Source organism: Lissotriton vulgaris, chromosome 11 (assembly GCF_964263255.1).
Source record: "Lissotriton vulgaris chromosome 11, aLisVul1.2, whole genome shotgun sequence".
In the NCBI taxonomy this organism is placed as follows: domain Eukaryota; kingdom Metazoa; phylum Chordata; class Amphibia; order Caudata; family Salamandridae; genus Lissotriton; species Lissotriton vulgaris.
Genome location: NC_141699.1, coordinates 139,648,884 through 139,667,865, shown reverse-complemented (window position 1 = coordinate 139,667,865; position 18,982 = coordinate 139,648,884). Strand labels below are relative to the sequence as shown.

Here is an 18,982-nt window from a genome sequence, read left to right as displayed (position 1 = left end):
ACAAATTTTTCTTAGTCAAGCCCTCTCAAAACATTAGCGGGAACACACAATTTCCTCACATTTCTGTTAGGGAAAGTTTCAGATTCTGCAGGGATTCACAAATTTCCTACAACCCAGTATTCCCAAGTCTTGCGATAAATACGGTGTCCCATAGTGTGGGTGAGCACAGGGCTTATGATAGGAAAGGTCCCAAAACTCAAAATGGACAGATACATTTTTTCTACCCAAAATGAGCTGTAGAGTTTGAGCCTGGGCTGGACTGTCACCAACGGAAAACTACCATGTCCAGATATTTCCAAAAACTAGGCACAAGATGGAGTCCAGAGTGGTGTCACTGGTGTGGATCTTACAACATTTTCTTATCCTGAAGCCCTTATGAACCTCAAATTGAGGGTAGAAACATGCATTTTCCTTTCATTTCTACGTGGGAAAGTTTAGGAATCTGCAGAGAGCCTGAGATTTACTTGAACCCCGCTTTCTCACTCTTCTCTCAATAAAAGTGGTGCCCAGTTTGTGTGGTTGGGCCCGCGATAGGAAAGGCCCTAAACGCAACTTGAACAGATTGGATTTTTCCACACAAAACAGACTCTTTTTTGGCAAAGCGGGTATTTGGGGATTGAGATTGGCCACCACCCAGCAGAACCAAACAAATCAAGACATTTCTGAAAACAATATACTCGGGGAATTCAAGCTGGTGTGACCTGCGTGGATCTCATGATGTTTTCCTAACCAGAAGCCCTTGCGAGCCTCACATTTTTATTTGATAAAAACACAAATTTTCGTCACAATTCGTGGAGCGAAAGTTTTTCAGAATCACTGTGGATCCACAGAGGTCCAACCAACCAGCATTCCCATCTGTCGCCCAATACAAAATGGTTGTGTAGGTGGTCCCAGTACCCAAAATAGGAAAAACGCAAAATGGACTGGTCAAATGTCTCCACTCAAAACCAGCACTTTTTTTGCAATTTGGGTAGCTGTGGATTTTGTACCAGCGGTTGTCCGTCACCCAGGGACACCGACCAAACCCAGACATTTCTGACAACTAGCCACCTGGGGAAGTCAATGGGAGTGTGACTTGTGTGGTTCTTACATCATTTTCTGATCCAGAAGCCCTTGTAGACCTCAAACGTTTGATAAAAACGTGCATTTTCCTCTATTGCAACTTCTGGGGTGGGGCTGTGTGCCAGAGAGGGCTGCTGCATTCTTTTTTTATTTTGGTGCCATTTAGAAATCTTAGGTGCCTGGTTGGCTTTCTGCCCCTAACGCCAGCATATTGGGCAACAAAACCCCTATCTCTCCCGGGGGGCAGCAGAAAGACATTATGCCCCAAAGCCATGGTACGATGCTCCAGCCCCTTTGTTTTACCCAAATGTAATATCCCTGGAGTGTAGCAGACTTCCTACCTCCATGGGGGCATTTTATGGCAAACCTCTCCAATCAGGACAAACCTCCTATGCACCTCCCACGGGGGGAAGAGATCTCTACTGCCACTTCTGACCCTCCAGGATCAGAGCAGGAAGGGGGTTGTGTTGGGGAGCACCACAGCAAAACCCAATAGCTGCTGCTTCAGTGCCAGGCACTTTGATGTGATCTCTATGTCAATAGATTCCTATTGTGAACACAAATTATGTGAAGTCACGTCAATAGAGTCTATGGAATTTTAATATCTAGAGCATTGTCTTTATCCAGTCCTACATCTCTATTTATCACCAATAATAAGCATTATAGAATGTTGTGTTGTTTGATGACGTCTGCTTGGGTTTTAAGGTGGACTGTGACATCATTCACTAGTTGGCCCCTTTAGAGTCACAAATGGTGTGATGGTCTACAATGACATTGTGTGCAAACCACAGCAGGGTCAGGCTCAAAGAAGAGAATAAGCTTGTTCCCCAAAATTTGTGACAAGCAGGTTGGACATCAAACACATCCTGTCAGGTATTGTTCTGCAATGTTAAGTAGTTTGTGTGGTTTGACTCAGAAGCAGATAATCAGATACACTTCCCATCCAAACAATGTAGCAACTGACATTTTCTACCGAAGTTTTCTGTTTTTCTGATCTCAGGGCTTGAGTGTTATGTATCTAGTATTTCGTGCTATGATGAGTTTGCAGTCAATATTTGAAAATAAGTATTTCAGCCAGGCAAAGAAAAGGATACTTACCTGCACAAATAATTTTGCAGCTCAAGGCTACTCAAGATTCACCTGTGTGTGCATCATCCTGCCACCTACTGGATGAATTCGTAAAAGCACCTTGTTAAAATGCCTAAAGCTTTTGGGCATTGACCGCTGGTCATGCTATGTGATCCACGAAGACGTTGAGAAGACAACAATGCCCCATAGAGCAGACACCATTTTCACATGGTTTTATTTATGGTACATCTCTAAAACGGCGAAGAGGGAAAGGAAAGTGAGAAGCGAAAGAAAAGGGGAACACAGTGCCTATAAATGGTTTGCTGTGTCAGCATGCTTAGATGCATGTGCTTGGTGTGTATATCTATGTTTTCATATACACACGCAAAGGCCCTTGTGTGTGCAAAAGATATGGGCTTTGGCAGAATTTGTTGAACTACAATGCTATTCACAGTTTAACTGAGGAAGACTTCAAGCTACAGAACAGGAATGCATTATAGAAATGCACATAATATAAAATATATAATATAGCACATAGTGCTTTCCTATAGTTCTGTATTTGATAAAATGGTCTGTGTGCAGCCTATGACGTTAATTCAGTACAGAGGATTATGTTGGTGCCTTCTAGCACCTTTCATAAGATAGTAAGCAGGCAGCGTTCAGTAAAAAAAAAAAAGAACATGGCATATTCAATATGCTGCCTTCCCGAAGTATTTGATCTTGCTATATTATGTACTACAATCTGCTTAGACAATAATAGGCTAAAGTAATCTTGGTGCAACAATTTTTGTTAGCACCCCCCAAGAACCTCCTTCCCACGGATTCTCTCACTGCCACCCACCAACAGTGCCCATCATGTTTCCATAGTCCCACTCTCACATGCATTTCATTTGTTTTATAGCCAAACTCAAACCAGTATAGGGTGTCAGAGCACTTTACATCACACACATTACACAGAGAAAATGAATCATACAAGTGTAAATTAGTCTATAGGAAATGTTACACAATACAATGTGAATTACAAGGTGTAGGAATCACATGTCATCCATACTAGTAGGCTTAATATTTTATGAGTGTTTGAACTGGAGAAACACGACCTCAGGGATGAAAACTTACCACAATGGTAGCCAAAATAACCCTTTTTAGCATTATTGTTAAAACCTATACTATGTAGGTTGAATGCAGCTGTTTGATGACAGTTCACAGGTCACTGTGCTACATTAGGATTGTAACTTATGAACCGCAAGTAACAAAAGCCATACTGTAACAAAAGCAGTAACCCACTGAGCTATCTACATGAAATACTGTTCCTTATTTGCACGGTACATGTTCTCTGCAACAGGCATATTAACCCTCTGCACTACTTTATGATGAGTCAAAACTGCCAAAATTCCCATCGACATTTTTATCGCTGCCTGAAAACTGTTGGACACAAGGAACACTGCAGCAGATGGTTTTCAACCCATAAGTTATTTCAAAACATACCCCCCTCCCCTCCCCTCTAGATTAGAGCCATGTGTGGCTGAACCGGTCGCACACCTGCCCTCACTGGACCAAAGTGGACTTCTGGCAGGTCCACTGGGAGGAAGTTGTCCAAGTCAAGTCTTGAAAGAACAACTGTACTGTGGTCTTGAGGCACTGGTCTGCAACAACGTAATTAATGTTCTGCACAACAGTCTCAGTGGGAAAGTTAATGAAATGTGCGGCTGGAGGTTATGCTTTTGTTGAAAGTAAGGCTAAATATTTTGAGACATCAATTACTGCATGGTTAGAAGTCCCTGGTGCTGCAGGAGGCATTTAATTAAAGATTTCTCTGGCATGTTCGAGAGTGTGAAAGAAGTAAGGCGAAATTCTGCCTTTCAAAGGTTAAGCTTCAAATGGTGAAATCTCACCCATTCTTGACTGATATTGAGAGTGTGGGCCGGGTGTGAAATGTCCTCAGGCAAAGAGGGGTTGACGTACAGCTGTGTACTATCATTTGTTGAGAATCACACCAAGGGGTTTGAGATAAAGATTAAAGAAGGTTGGATCCACTTTGGAATTTTGCGGTACTTGCTGGCATAAGTTAATAGGTGAGAGAAACAGTTTGACAATAGTATTCAAATGTGATATGAGCCACTTGTGGATAACGCCACCAATGCCCACAACCTCTTTCAGAGTTTTGATAACACAATTTGAATATGGCTCGAGGTGTGCTGGTGAATTAGATGTAGAGACAAAGAAAGTTTGATGGATTTCACTATTTTCTCAAAGGAATTGCATGAATTCTACACATTGCTTTCAGAAAATTTGATTCTCAAAACATGTTGAGAGTAACTGACTACCTTTACATGTTTCACGATTCACAAAATGTGGAGAAGTGTGGCTCACCGGTTAGAGGTAGAGGTCAGACCCAGGACTAGGGTTCAATCCCTGACGCTGCAGGGTCCTGAGCTCAAAATGTCCACAGACATGATAATTCTCGCCTTGGTGCCTACTTGAATCGTGGGTTCACACTCTGCAACTCTGGGCAATAGCTTGCTTTATCTCCACTACGGCCCCACCGCGATGGGATGCCTGACTTTCACCTTGGGGATGCCCAGTAGGGGTTATCTTGCAGGGAAAAGCCAGGACGGGTTCCCAAAGCAAGTGCCTTGAGACCTTACAATGAAAGGCGCTGTATAAGAACGTACGATTTATTTACTTATGTTGGTTGTTTGCAGGATTCATTTTTCTTGGGAGAAACCTTCACATTAAAAATGAATCTTTTATTTGGGACTAGCAGTGGCGTGGAGGGATGTGGCTAGACTCTGTGAGGAAAGTAACAATCCAAAATAGATGCCTCTCTCCAATGTAGATTAGTGTTGATCTGGGTGTGAACAATATATGCTACTACACTCTTCCCCAATTTTTTTAAGCTACTATGGACTGGGATAAACACATGGATGATTATGTGATGTGGGCCTCAAATGGTAACAGTGTGACACCAAATCAACCTCTCCTGACTCCCAACCCCTTGTTGGTATCTGCAAGTTGCTATACATTTGCACAGGAATGTACTTAGGTCTGTTGTGGGATGGCAGATTGGGAGACATACTCCAGTTGACATATCAATTCAGCTTTGTAATTTTAGTATATGTCTTTTTGTTATTTTATGCATTTTAATAAATCAATAACAACTGTTTTAAAAAAGATGTGCCTGTTTATACAGCCTTCCACATACCCTAGAATTATCAAGGTTGTAAGTGAGAGTGACTGTCTCAATGTTTTCCTAATCACTTTTAGAAGTTTTCTTTCATCGTACAGCACTCTAGAGAACCAAAACTGATGGTCTGGGTCTAGCGGATGTATAAGTGTTTTGCAAGGCATGAAAGACTGCATGGACTTGAGCTTGATGCAGGCAATATTTGTTTTCATATCCTGTAAATCAAAAGTAAAAAACAGTCCACCAGACCATACATATGCCCCCCAACCAGCCAAACAACTTGCCCACACACTGAAATGGCAGACCTGCCTTTCGGCCACTGCCTGATTACCCTACAGGTCAGTCCGACCCCGGAGACAAAGTTCAAATAGTTTTAGGGAGTAGTAGCCATTAGGGAGAACACAGATGTTCTTGCTGGAAAGAGACAGGATTATACTGTGAAGAAAGTCCGTAACCACTCCTCAGAACAGTTTGCATAGCATACAGGCAAGTATGCAAAGTTGCATCTCACGATCTAACATGCATCAATGAGATTTGAGTGAGGGTGACAAAGGGAGATATCTTTGGAGTGCAAAACTAATATCAAGGTTAGGCAATATAGAGAAGAATTAGTTGACAATAAATACAAGATCAAAGTTACGCGAAAGGTATCCAAAGGTGATGGAGCTTGTCGTTACCATCAATAGAATAGTGAGGTAATGAAATCCGACCTAACCTTTATAACAGGATAGGGAACGATGCGAGTGTCCCAAGTGTGCCTGGAAATAGGGTCCAAATAGTACATAAACAAGAAGCTCAGACTGAAAGAATCAAGTTGGAAGTATCAGGCACGCAATGATTTTAATGCTGTTCCTGCTCATGAGAGGAATCGAGGTAGCTTGGAGGGTGAGTTTCAAGCAGCCAAAACACAGACGAGGGAACAGAAGCAATCTGTATGAGTTGAATGGGTTAGGAAAGTTGAGGCCTGTAGGGGAGAGAGGTGAAGGAGCAGCCGTTACCAATACAGAGTACAGTCAGGGAAGAATGTCAGGGATAAAGAGGAAACGACATCACAAGAGAAAATAGAAAAGAAGGTAGGTGGGAGTGTCCTAGGATGAAAGAAAAGAAAACTGCCAAAGCGGTATCTGTGGTGGAAGAGGTGAGGAAGCAGAAAAGGAGCTGCAGGTGAGAGAAACATTAATGATGGAAAGTGGGGGGAATAAAACTATGGATAAAGAGGGGAAGTCTTGTGGGTTCAATTCGAAAATATGTATTTGCAATGAGAAGTCGTCACTGGATGAGGTGTAGTGATCCTAGGGTGTAATTGCCTTAGTAGCAGGAAAGGAGTCAAGCAGTGAGAAGGGCATTAGTCGCTAGGGAAAACTACACTAACATAGATGCAGTGGAAAGGATGTGGGTGGGGTGCAGGAAGGGATGGAAAGTAGAGGTCTTAGGAGGACTGAGAGTCTGAAAATGATGGTCAAATTATGAAAGCTTACCTTCTTGCCATACTTAAAAACGGAAATAGAGAAATTGGGTGCAACAAGTGAGGAGAGGGAGAGGCTGACACATTAGGGTCAAAATTATTTTTTCAATGTAGTATAAAAATGAAAGTGTTTCGAAAAGATTTCACTCCAAAGAGCAGTATTAGATGAGAAAAATTTGAAGTCGGTTTTGAGACTGTCATATATATAGTGTGAAACTGGTTAGTAACCCCTTCGATGCTCATGACGGAACGGTTCCGTCATGAGCATCGGTTGAGCTGTGATCCGTTGGCTCATGAGAACCTTCAGCACAGCGCGAGAATTCGCGCCGCGCTGAAGGTGTTAAAAACATCTCTACATTTGTGCTTTATTTTTTTTTCAGTGACGTGTCAATCACTCAGTCAGTATTTGTATGAGCGCGCTCATCACCGGGGGGGAGGAGGGGGTATCCAGTTTGTTAGACGGACCGGGAGGGTCGGCCGAGGTTACGGGGAGAGGTCTCCAGGGAGAGCCGTCTCCAACGACTGTACAGATAAGTAACTTCCCCCCCACAGACGGACACCACACAAGGTTGAAGGTTAACGAGACTTTATATGCAATTCTTAGGTTACGATGATGGATACAAGGAGGTCTGGACTCAGGGGTCCCCTCGGTTCTAGTCTCTGGTTTAGGAAAGGGGTAGCGGGACAGTCTTAGTTACCAATGAGTACAAAATAGCTCTCAATCCTCGAGCTCGGCGCTCTAGATGATCGGGCCGTGGAGGAGCCAAGCAGGTCCCGAGATGGATGAAGGAAGGACGACGGTCCGCGGCGGAGCCTGCAGGTCCCGGTGGAAGATGACGGTTACAACGGTCCGCGGCCACGCCAGCAGATCCCGACGACGATGAAGGATGAAGGTTACGACGGCTGTGGCAGCGCCAACAGGCAGGACGATGGTGCACAGGACAGAGCTATGGCAGCGCCAGTAGTCCGTCCAGGATGAGTTCCTCTTTACGTCTCTCGACTCCAAGATACAACTGCCTTCCTGCTCTGGAGCTGCCCCAGTTATCGGGCTGGCGGGCTTTGATGTCCGGACCCTCGCACTTGGAGGTCGGGAGGTCCGGGATGGGGGAGTCCAGACACCCAGCAGGGGGGTGGAGCCAGCGCCCGGGGAGGCGATGGGCGAGCGGCACTTGGTGGGGGAGAACCATCGGCACCTCTTTCTCCCATTGACTTGCCAAGTAGCCCGCTCACCTCCTGGGTGGAGGGTGGTGCCGGAATGTCTGAGGCCGGGCCAGGCCCAGGGTTGAGGTCGATCGGGGGCCAGGCGGCCTCGTGGTGGAGTGTCCAAGATGGCGCCCCAGGCTGGGCGCGTGGGCCGGCAGTGGATCGGACCCACGAGGTCGGCAGGCTCGAGGGCAGGGGTCCCTGAGGGGACGGAGGACGTGCAATGGTGGTGTGTGGTACTTGCGGGACTGGGCTCAGGCCTGGTTGGGCCGGGGGAGAGCGGCCCTTCATGTGGCCTGTCCAACATGCGTCCCCCCCAGCTGAAGGCGGGGAGAGTTACCCATCCTCTTGGGGACTCTCCTCGTCGAGGCGGAAAAACCGGGACAGGCCATCCGCGTTGGCGTGATCGGGCCCAGGCCGGTGTTCGACTGTGAAGTCCATACCTTGCAAGGAGATGGACCAGCGTAGCAACTTTGGGTTCTCCCCCCGCATATGCATCAGCCATTGCAGGGGTCGGTGGTCGGTCTGCACCCGAAAGTGGGTGCCGAAAAGGTAGGGCCGGAGCTTCTTGAGGGCCCATACCACAGCGAAGGCTTCCCTCTCTATGGTGCTCCAGCGTTGCTCCCGTGGTAGGAGTCTCCGGCTGATGAAGGCCACCGGTTGATCAAGGCCTTCGGTGTTCACTTGAGACAGGACTGCCCCAATGCCCTGGTCGGAGGCGTCCGTCTGGACGACGAACTCCCGGCTGTAGTCTGGGGCCTGGAGCACAGGGGCGGAACACATGGCGGCCTTTAATTGTTCAAATGCAGTTTGACACTCTGGGGTCCAGGTGACTTTCTTGGGGTGGTTCTTTGACGTGAGTTCTGTGAGGGGCCCCACTATGGTACCATAGTCTTTTACGAACCTTCGGTAGTAGCCCGTGAGGCCCAGGAAGGCTCGTACCTCGGTTTGGGTGATGGGGGGCTGCCAGGCCTGGATGGCGGCAATTTTCAGCTGTAGCGGGGCCACTAGGCCGCTTCCCACCTGGTGTCCGAGGTAGGTTACAGACCCTTGCCCAATTTGACACTTGCTGGCCTTGATCGTGAGGCCAGCTCGCTGAAGGGCTTGCAGCACTGCTCGGAGGTGGTGGAGGTGCTCGGTCCAATGGTGGCTGTATACAGCGATGTCGTCTAGGTAGGCGGCGCTGAATCCTTCGAGCCCCGCTAGGACCTGATTGACGAGCCGTTGGAATGTTGCTGGGGCATTCTTCATGCCGAAGGGCATGACCGTGAAATGGTAATGGCCATCGGGGGTGGAGAAGGCAGAACGTTCTTGCGCCCGGGGTGTGAGGCCGATCTGCCAATAGCCTGCGGTCAGGTCGAAGATGCTGAGGTAGCGGGCAGCTCCCATTCGGTCGACTAGTTCATCTGCCCGGGGGATGGGGTGCGCGTCTGTTCTGGTGACCGCATTCAAGCCCCGGTAGTCGACGCAGAACCGGAGTTCTGGTGTGGTGCCGGGGGCAGCTGCTTTGGGGACCAGTACGACAGGGCTGGCCCAGGGACTGTCTGAGGGCTCGATGACCCCGATCGTGAGCATCTTGGCTATTTCTTCCTGGATGCAGGCCCGTACCCGGTCTGGCACGCGGTAGGCCCGGTGGCGGATAGGGGGGCTGTCCCCGGTATCCACATCGTGCACACACCAGGAAGTGACACCCGGGGTGAGGGAGAACAGGCTGGCGAACTGTGATAGGAGGGCTTGACACTCCTGGCGTTGTTCTCTGGTGAGGGCCTCTGAGAGCCGGACCCCATCCACGGAGCCGTCTTGCTCTTGAGTCCGTAGGAGGTCAGGGAGAGGCTCGGAGTCTTCTTCAACCCCAGTGTCTGTGGCCATCAGGAGGCTGAGCTCTGTTCGCACAAAGTGGGGCTTTAGTCTGTTAGCGTGGAGGACCCGGAGAGGGTTCCGGGGGGATTCCATGTCGATGAGATAAGTGGCAGGACCCTTGCGCTCTATTACTTTGAAGGGCCCCGTCCATTTGTCTTGCAGGGCGCATGGCTCAGTGGGGGACATCACCCAGACCTGTTGGCCAGGTTCGAATTCAATGGATGAGGCATTCTGGTCATACCATTTTTTCATGTCCTCTTGACTGGCCTCTAGGTTGGCCTTCGCTAGTTCTCTGAACCGCCGGGTCTGGTTGCGGAGGGTGAGGAGGTACCGGAAGACATCTGGAGGGTTCTTTAGCGGAGGCATCTCCCAGCCTTCTTTGACGAGACTGAGCGGCCCTCGCACTGGGTGTCCATATAGCAGTTCAAATGGGCTGAAGCCCAGGGATTTCTGGGGGACTTCTCGATACGCGAAGAGGAGGCACGGCAGCAGCACATCCCACTGGCGACGGAGGGGCTCTTCCAACCCCCCGATCATTCCCTTTAGCGTGCGGTTGAACCGCTCAACGAGTCCGTTCCCTTGAGGGTGATAGGGGGTTGTGAATCTGTAGGTGACCCCGCACTGTTGCCAGAGGGACTTCATGTATTTGGAAATAAAGTTCGTGCCTCTGTCGCTGACGACTTCTCGGGGGAAGCCCACACGGGAGAAGATCCCCATCAGGGCCCGGCCGACCACCGGGGCTGTCACAGTTCGCAGGGGAACAGCCTCAGGGTAGCGGGTGGCGTGGTCCACTAGCACCAGGATGAATCGATGGCCTTGTTTTGTGCGTGGGTCCAAGGGCCCCACAATGTCTATTCCGACTCTCTCAAACGGGGTAGTGACCACGGGAAAAGGTTGCAGGGGAGCCTTTAGTTTGCGGCCGCTCTTCCCACTGGCTTGGCACGTGGGGCAAGATCGGCAATGCTGGTGCACATCGTTTCTCATTTTGGGCCAGAAGAAGTGGGTCACTAGGCGACTGTAGGTTTTATCTTGTCCCAGGTGTCCTGCCAGAGGGACATCGTGGGCCAGGTTTAACAGGAAGTCTCTGAAACGGAGGGGTACCACTAGTACTCGGTTGCTCCCCAGCTCGGCGATTCTTTGCTCGCTGTACAGCAGATCATTGTCCCAGTAGACCCAATGAGTTCCGGGGGTATCCCCTGCGCTTTGGGCGAGCGCTTGCTGGCGGAGTCCCTCGAGGGAGGGACAGGTCTTCTGTTCTTTGCGAAATTGTTCTTGCGTGGGCCCCCCTTCTTGAGGCCACTGGTCGAGGTTAGCGAGGTCGGTAGGTTGAGCTGGTTCGGCGGGAATGTTACGGTCGGTGTTTTCGGCCGGGGCGACCGGAGGCGGTGGCGCCGGCCATTCGGGTTCTTCTGGCTGGTGGTTGGCACGGGCGGCCATGGAACGGGTGGTGACGCACGCCCAGTCTGGGACGCCCAACATCCCCAGGTGTTCCTTTCGCTCCACGGCGGCCCACGGAGAGCTTTCCAGGTCATTGCCCAGGAGGCAGTCTACGGGGGCATCGTCTCGGACCGTCACTTTCAACATGCCGGAGACCCCCCCCCATTCGAAGGGGACGCAGGCCATCCGACACAGGCTCTCCGAGTTATCGGCTGATCGTACCGGGCAGAGAATGTTCGGTAGATACTGTTCTGGGGCCACCAGGTGACAGCGGACGGCTGTTACACTGGCCCCGGTGTCACGAAGGGCTTCGGCCTGGTGTCCATTGATGCTCACCCATTGGCTGTACTTCTGGGTGTTAGCGGGTAGGGGGACCCGCGGGACCATGTCTTTCCCCCCTAAGCAGGCGAGAGTCATGGCGGCTGGCTCCCACTCTTGATGCTCTTGTTCGTACTCTTCCTGTTCCTCGGAGATCTGTTCTTCCCCTAGGGCTGCAGCGGCCACTTGGCGGGGTCTTGGGCTCTGGTACTGCGGGCAGTTTGGGTCGTTCGCATAGTGGCCGACTCGTTGACATCGGTGACACGTGACATTGGCTCTGTACCCCGGTCGCGCTGGGGTGCTGCCCCGGTTGGCCGGGGGGGTGGTGTTGGTAGCGGGGGCGACCGGGGCGTTGTCTCTTCCTCGCCCTTGGCCCCCTCCTCCTCCTCTGGGTCGGTGCTGACCATTGTTGTTCCGGTTCTGTTCGTAGGACCCATTCCGGCCCACTCTGGTGATCTCCCACCGGTCAGCTTCGGCTGCGAGCTGCCGGGGATCCGTTAACTTGCTGTCGAGGAGGTGTTGGCGGAGTTCAATGAAGCAATTGTTCGACAGATGCTCCCATACCATCAGGTTAAATAGTTGCTCGTAGGTCGTGACGTTGCTTCCTCGGATCCAGCCCTCGAAGGCTCGGCTAAAGTATGTTACATAGTCCACCCAAGTTGTACCCGGGATGCGGGTGCAGTCTCGGAACCTCTGACGGTACATCTCGGGTGTGAGACCATAGCGGGTGAGGAGGGCCGCTTTCATATGGTCGTAGGAGGTCATCTGGTGGTCCGGGAGCTGTAGTAGGGTGTCGCGGCCCTCATTGAGGAATCTTCCCCAGAGACCGGCTCCCCAGTCGCTTCTATCGATCCGGTGTGCAGTCATAGCGATTTCATAGGCTTTAAACCATTGCTGGATGTCGTCCTCTCTGAAGTATTCTCGGACAACATCCTTGGGGATGTGTACCTTTTTGTCTGTGGCCCCTGGGGTGGGGGGTCGCTCGGGCACCCCTGCTTCTTTATTCTGCTTGCGTAGGTTGATCTCGGCTAGGTTTCGTTCGTGTTCGTACGCTAGTTTTTTTTCCTCGAGCTCCCTTTGTCTCTGTTTCTCCTCTCTTTCTTCTCGGAGACGCAGGTGCTCTAAGTTGATTTTTTGTTCGGCCAACTTAAGTTCAACGTCCATTTTAAGTCGGGCCATTTCTAGTTCGTGTAGTCGGGTCCTTTCTCTTTCCTGGATCTCGCCTTGCGAGAGACCCGTTCTTTGCCCTTCCGGGGCCGTGGTCGTTTTTTCTACGGTGCTTTGATCAGGGGTTCCGGCAGCCCCGGTTTCTGCCCAAGATTCTAGGGCATGCTTAAAATCGTCCTTGGTACTCAGTCCGGTGGTAGCGATACCCAGTTCGATGCAGAATTGTTTAAGTTCACGATGGTTGTACTCCTCCAATTTCTCCATTTGGAATTTCTCGGTTGATCCGCTCTCTTTCGTGGTCATTGTGACTTCGTCGTGGGGTGAGCTACTCTCTGTACGTTTATGCGGTGATTCGGATCGCGCCGCTGGCCACCAATGTTAGACGGACCGGGAGGGTCGGCCGAGGTTACGGGGAGAGGTCTCCAGGGAGAGCCGTCTCCAACGACTGTACAGATAAGTAACTTCCCCCCCACAGACGGACACCACACAAGGTTGAAGGTTAACGAGACTTTATATGCAATTCTTAGGTTACGATGATGGATACAAGGAGGTCTGGACTCAGGGGTCCCCTCGGTTCTAGTCTCTGGTTTAGGAAAGGGGTAGCGGGACAGTCTTAGTTACCAATGAGTACAAAATAGCTCTCAATCCTCGAGCTCGGCGCTCTAGATGATCGGGCCGTGGAGGAGCCAAGCAGGTCCCGAGATGGATGAAGGAAGGACGACGGTCCGCGGCGGAGCCTGCAGGTCCCGGTGGAAGATGACGGTTACAACGGTCCGCGGCCACGCCAGCAGATCCCGACGACGATGAAGGATGAAGGTTACGACGGCTGTGGCAGCGCCAACAGGCAGGACGATGGTGCACAGGACAGAGCTATGGCAGCGCCAGTAGTCCGTCCAGGATGAGTTCCTCTTTACGTCTCTCGACTCCAAGATACAACTGCCTTCCTGCTCTGGAGCTGCCCCAGTTATAGGGCTGGCGGGCTTTGATGTCCGGACCCTCGCACTTGGAGGTCGGGAGGTCCGGGATGGGGGAGTCCAGACACCCAGCAGGGGGGTGGAGCCAGCGCCCGGGGAGGCGATGGGCGAGCGGCACTTGGTGGGGGAGAACCATCGGCACCTCTTTCTCCCATTGACTTGCCAAGTAGCCCGCTCACCTCCTGGGTGGAGGGTGGTGCCGGAATGTCTGAGGCCGGGCCAGGCCCAGGGTTGAGGTCGATCGGGGGCCAGGCGGCCTCGTGGTGGAGTGTCCAAGATGGCGCCCCAGGCTGGGCGCGTGGGCCGGCAGTGGATCGGACCCACGAGGTCGGCAGGCTCGAGGGCAGGGGTCCCTGAGGGGACGGAGGACGTGCAATGGTGGTGTGTGGTACTTGCGGGACTGGGCTCAGGCCTGGTTGGGCCGGGGGAGAGCGGCCCTTCATGTGGCCTGTCCAACACAGTTGCTGCGTGGGGTAGGGCTTATTCGAACAGCCTGTTCTTGAGGTCGCTCCTGAATTTGGCGAGGGAGGTGGGGGGGGGTATCCAGTTGCTGCGTGGAGTAGGGCTTATTCGAACAGCCTGTTCTTGAGGTCGCTCCTGAATTTGGCGAGGGAGGTAGCAGTTCGGAGGTGGATGGTGAAGTGGTTCCAGGTCTTGGCGGTGAAGTGGGAGACGGTGCGTCCGTCAGCCCGGGTGCAACGGATGCGGGAGATGGTAGCAAGGGCCAGGGAGGCCGACCGCAGTTGTTTGGTAGGCTGGTGGAAGGTCAGGCGATGGTTCAGGTATTCTGGTCCTGTGTTGTGGATGGCTTTGTAGGCGTGCGAGAGCAGTTTGAAGTGGCATCTCTTCTTGACGTGGAGCCAGTGAAGACTACAGAGGTGGGATCGTCTGGGCCGGTCCAGGATGGCTCTTGCTGCTGCATTCTGGATGATTTGGAGTCGTTTGAGGAGGGTGGTGGCTCCTGCTCAGAGGGCATTTCCGTAGTCAAGGCAACTGGTGGTGAGGGCTTGTGTGTCAGTTCTTCTGGTGTCTGTTGGGATCCATCAAAAGACCTTGTGGGGCATTCTGAGGGTATTGAAGCAGGTGAAGGCGACAAGTTGACCTGACTTGTAGCTTTAGCCCCTTGGCAGAGTCAGCGAAGTGCCCACTTTGGACATATGCCTTCCATTTTATCTGTGCTGAAGGTTCTAATGAGCCAACGGATCACACCTCAACCGATGCTCATGACGGAACCGTTCCGTCATGAGCATCGAAGGGGGTAAAGAACATTTATGGGTGCAATCACATTAATGTTACACTATTTCCAGAAAGACTTGAAGAGCAAAGGATTTTGAAAGAGTTGAAGCGGATTACCCTAGGTGACTACAGAAGGAGGAGAGATCAGAGGGTGGCATAGCAACGGTACCTATTCTCAAAGAGTAGTAGGAAGAGTGAGTGGAAACATGATAAGCTTAAACAGGAATGGACCTTAAAAGAAAAGAATATGTGGAACAATACATCAATCTATCAGTAGAAATGGGCCAGAGTGAAATGAAACCAAGAATACGAGTTTGTATAATCGTCTCTGAGGCATAAAGAATATGGCTGCACTCTCTCCTGCAGGCCAAACTGAAATTGTAGGTCCTTGAATACCACAAATCAAATAATTAAAACCATCACCAATGGGCTCAGTGATGAGTCTGGTGGTCCTTTAGGGATTGAGGAATCGCAGGTATGGGTATGAAGCACCTCTGGTAATGTCCAAAGAAGGAACAACACTTTTCTGGTTGAGAGCGGTGTACTGAGAAAGAGAAACAAATTGAAAGAGTAAGGAAGGGAGGGAGGGGTTTCAATAGTTTATGGAGCATGCACCACAGATTGAACTCCTAAAGAGGCAAGAGCCAGAAAAAGAACACACAAATTCACAGCATTAGATTTGGTAGCTGGTGTATTAAAGCTAATATTAATGAGCAATGAAACAGTACCCAAACTGACTTAAAAAAAAATAGGCATGTAAACAAGGGCAGAGTCTTTTACCTGAACACTCACAATACTTCCTCTTCGACTGCTGTTTTGACTTTCGGAGACTGTTTGATTGCTGTAGCATAAAGCGTCAAAGCCCAGAATCCCTCCGACACAGTCGCCAATCAGACAAACCTAAAAAAAAGGATTACATGTGAGTGGATACATTGTTGTATTACACAAAAAAACAGCGCAAGCAGTTATCATTCCAAGGCACATTGTTTAAGTGCTGGTGGTCTAGACAACATAGAAACAACATAGAACTTCCTGCCCACCAGTATATCACTTATGGAAATTGACAAATGTTTGTGGTATGTTTATTGAATATTGAACCATTTCAAGGCAGATATGTGTTTAATCATGCTTGGTGTCTACTTCCTTTTGTTCCCACTGGTTCTAGGCATCACATCACTGTAGTCTGGCACAAGGAGGTTAGATTCAAGTCAATGTAGACTGGGATGGGAAAAACCAAGTGTAAGTCGAAGAGTCTGGCTGTGTAACAAAGGGCGGGGGTGAGGGGGTGGCAGGAGTAGTTGGAAAAATATAATGAGGGGGAAAGAAAGCATGAGATTGAGAGATGGATCTTTGGGGAAATAAGCAGACAGGGTTATCATATGAAACAGACAGAATGAGATACATCAAGAATGAACATAAAGCCTGAATGCTAGTCAAGAAGAAAGTAAACAAGATTGAGAGACGTTACAACTGGGTCATGTGCTAAAAATTGATACACAGGAGGGGACAGATCTGCCCGACTCATCCCCCCTAGAGGACTGATTGCTCACGTTACCCATACCGGACAGTGTGATATCCGCGATCTACAGGAAACTGATGAACAACTCCCCTGACGGATATATGTTGATACCACGCATACTTTTACCACGCATACCATTAGCACGCAATTTTACAACGCATTATCCCTTACAACGCATACCTTTACAACGCATGACATTACATCGCAGCTACTATTACAACGCATACCATTACAACGTAAGTATAAGTATATAATTTTTTTAAATAATGTAATTAATAATTTTTTTAATAATTTAATAATTGAAATTACATTTTAAGAATTTGTTAATATATATGTTAAAAATACCCCTGTACCCCAAAACCCAAACCCAGCCCTGAACCCTAAAAATACCCCTGTACCCCAAAACCCAAACCTAGCCCTGAACCCTAAAAATACCCCTGTACCCCAAAACCCAAACCTAGCCCTGAACCCTAAAAATACCCCTGTACCCGAAAACCCAAACCCAGCCCTGAACCCTAAAAATACCCCTGTACCCCAAAACCCAAAACCAGCCCTGAACCCTAAAAATACCCCTGTACCCCAAAACCCAAACCCAGCCCTGAACCCTAAAAATACCCCTGTACCCCAAAACCCAAACCCAGCCCTGAAGCCTAAAAATACCCCTGTACCCCAAAACCCAAACCTAGCCCTGAACCCTAAAAATACCCCTGTACCCCAAAACCCAAACCCAGCCCTGAACCCTAAAAATACCCCTGTACCCCAAAACCCAAACCCAGCCCTGAACCCTAAAAATACCCCTGTACCCCAAAACCCAAACCCAGCCCTGAACCCTAAAAATACCCCTGTACCCCAAAACCCAAACCCAGCCCTGAACCCTAAAAATACCCCTGTACCCCAAAACCCAAACCCAGTCCTTAACCCTAAAAATACCCCTGTACCCCATAACCCAATACCCCTAATAAATGTATTAGAAAAAGATAAACTTACCTATACTTACGTTGTAATGGTATGTGTTGTAATAGTAGCTGCGTCGTAGTGTCATGCATTGTAAAGGTATGCGTTGTAAGGGATAATGCGTTGTAAAAATTGCGTGCTAATGGTACTTTGTGGTAAAAGATGCGTGGTAACGGTTGTACACCCCCCTGACCAGTTGTGTTCCCTGAGAAAAACATGGACGGACAACCTAGGTGACATGGACGACAAGGACTGGACTGAGGCCTTGCAGGGCCCATGTCAAATAGCCATCCGAGCCAGTTTCAGACTAGTGTAGCTCATACTTCTCCACAGGGGTACTACTCGCACATTCTTCTACACAAAATTGGGACGGCTGAGACTTTGCAAATGGGTCAGGGGTTGAACCCAGGAGGGGACCTTTTTCCACAGCTTATGGGAATGGCCCGTGATCCAGGGTTTCTGGTGAAGGGTGACAAATATGATGTCGGTACAGGTGCCCCTCAACGCCAACTGGTTTTTACTGATCATACAGGGAGAAGAAGCCTGTACCCACTATACCAACATCTGGCAGACAATGGCAGCCAGATTGGTGAAACGTAACATTGCAAGGCAATGGTGGGGGAGGCGGTGAACTCCCTCCGAGTGTTGCTGAATGAAAGGTAGATCTAGACTGATGCCAGAGGGCTGCGGAAGTAGTAAAGAAGAGAGTGCTCTAGAAAGTGGGAAAGGACTACCATGGGAGAACAAAGCAGCACAGGATAGAGCAAGGCTGGGCGATCGTTAGATTAGGGTGGTGAGGGCCAGAGGCATTTTGTAGCCGTAAAAGCACCAGAAGAATACTTATTGTTTACTGTCAAGTGCTTTCTACCTATATTATGCGTCATACTGTATACTGTGACATGCTCTCTTGCTCACAATGTCCCTTTTTGTACTGAATTGTACGATGAGCTTTGCTTAATAAAAAGTTTTCAAAAACAAAAAATAAAGAGCGAGAGAATGATGAGGGAGCAATATGGAGAGACTAAGAAGAAAAAAATTTTATTACTTTTTTTTATTTATTTGGCACATGGCCATTTATGAATATCAATCTTTAAACAATTCCTTAATTTAGTATTCATATGTCTGAGCAAAATCAAGGAATACAATTCTAGGCTGAGTGGATTATCCAGGTATTAGTGGTTACAACTGCGGTGTTTGGGCAATTTCATTAGGCCTCAGAGTTCCCTTTCTATACCTTAGAGTTCACTTAGGGATCACTTCTTTTTCAGTCGAGTCCAAAACATATAGGCCGTCACAAACCTGGGGGAATCCAGGTGCCAAATATATAGGAATCCAAGATCTACTTAAATCTTTTCGGACGTGTGACCCTTTTCGCTGCACCAGGAGGAGGTCCTTTTAGCACTTCAGCCAGTGGCTAGAAGAGATTTTCCAGCCAAGCTATTCCTTTTGAACTTTAAGGCTTTCAACCAATTCCAGTCTTGAGACCTCACATAAATCCCAGGTTGCCCATAGGTCTAGTCATCCATAACCATCTG

At 49.4% G+C, this 18,982-nt stretch overlaps 1 protein-coding gene across 8 annotated transcripts in view; it reads right to left on the bottom strand.

Annotated features, from left to right (window-relative positions):
- The window catches only part of PITPNM2 (phosphatidylinositol transfer protein membrane associated 2), a 1,044,200-nt gene that overhangs the window by 176,283 nt on the left and 848,935 nt on the right, over nucleotides 1-18,982 (bottom strand). For all 8 annotated transcript variants that reach the window (XM_086942927.1, XM_086942931.1, XM_086942930.1 and 5 more), the window contains one exon: nucleotides 15,755-15,874. In XM_086942927.1, the coding sequence (XP_086799053.1) occupies nucleotides 15,755-15,874 (120 nt within the window). The remainder of the gene's footprint in view (nucleotides 1-15,754; nucleotides 15,875-18,982) is intronic.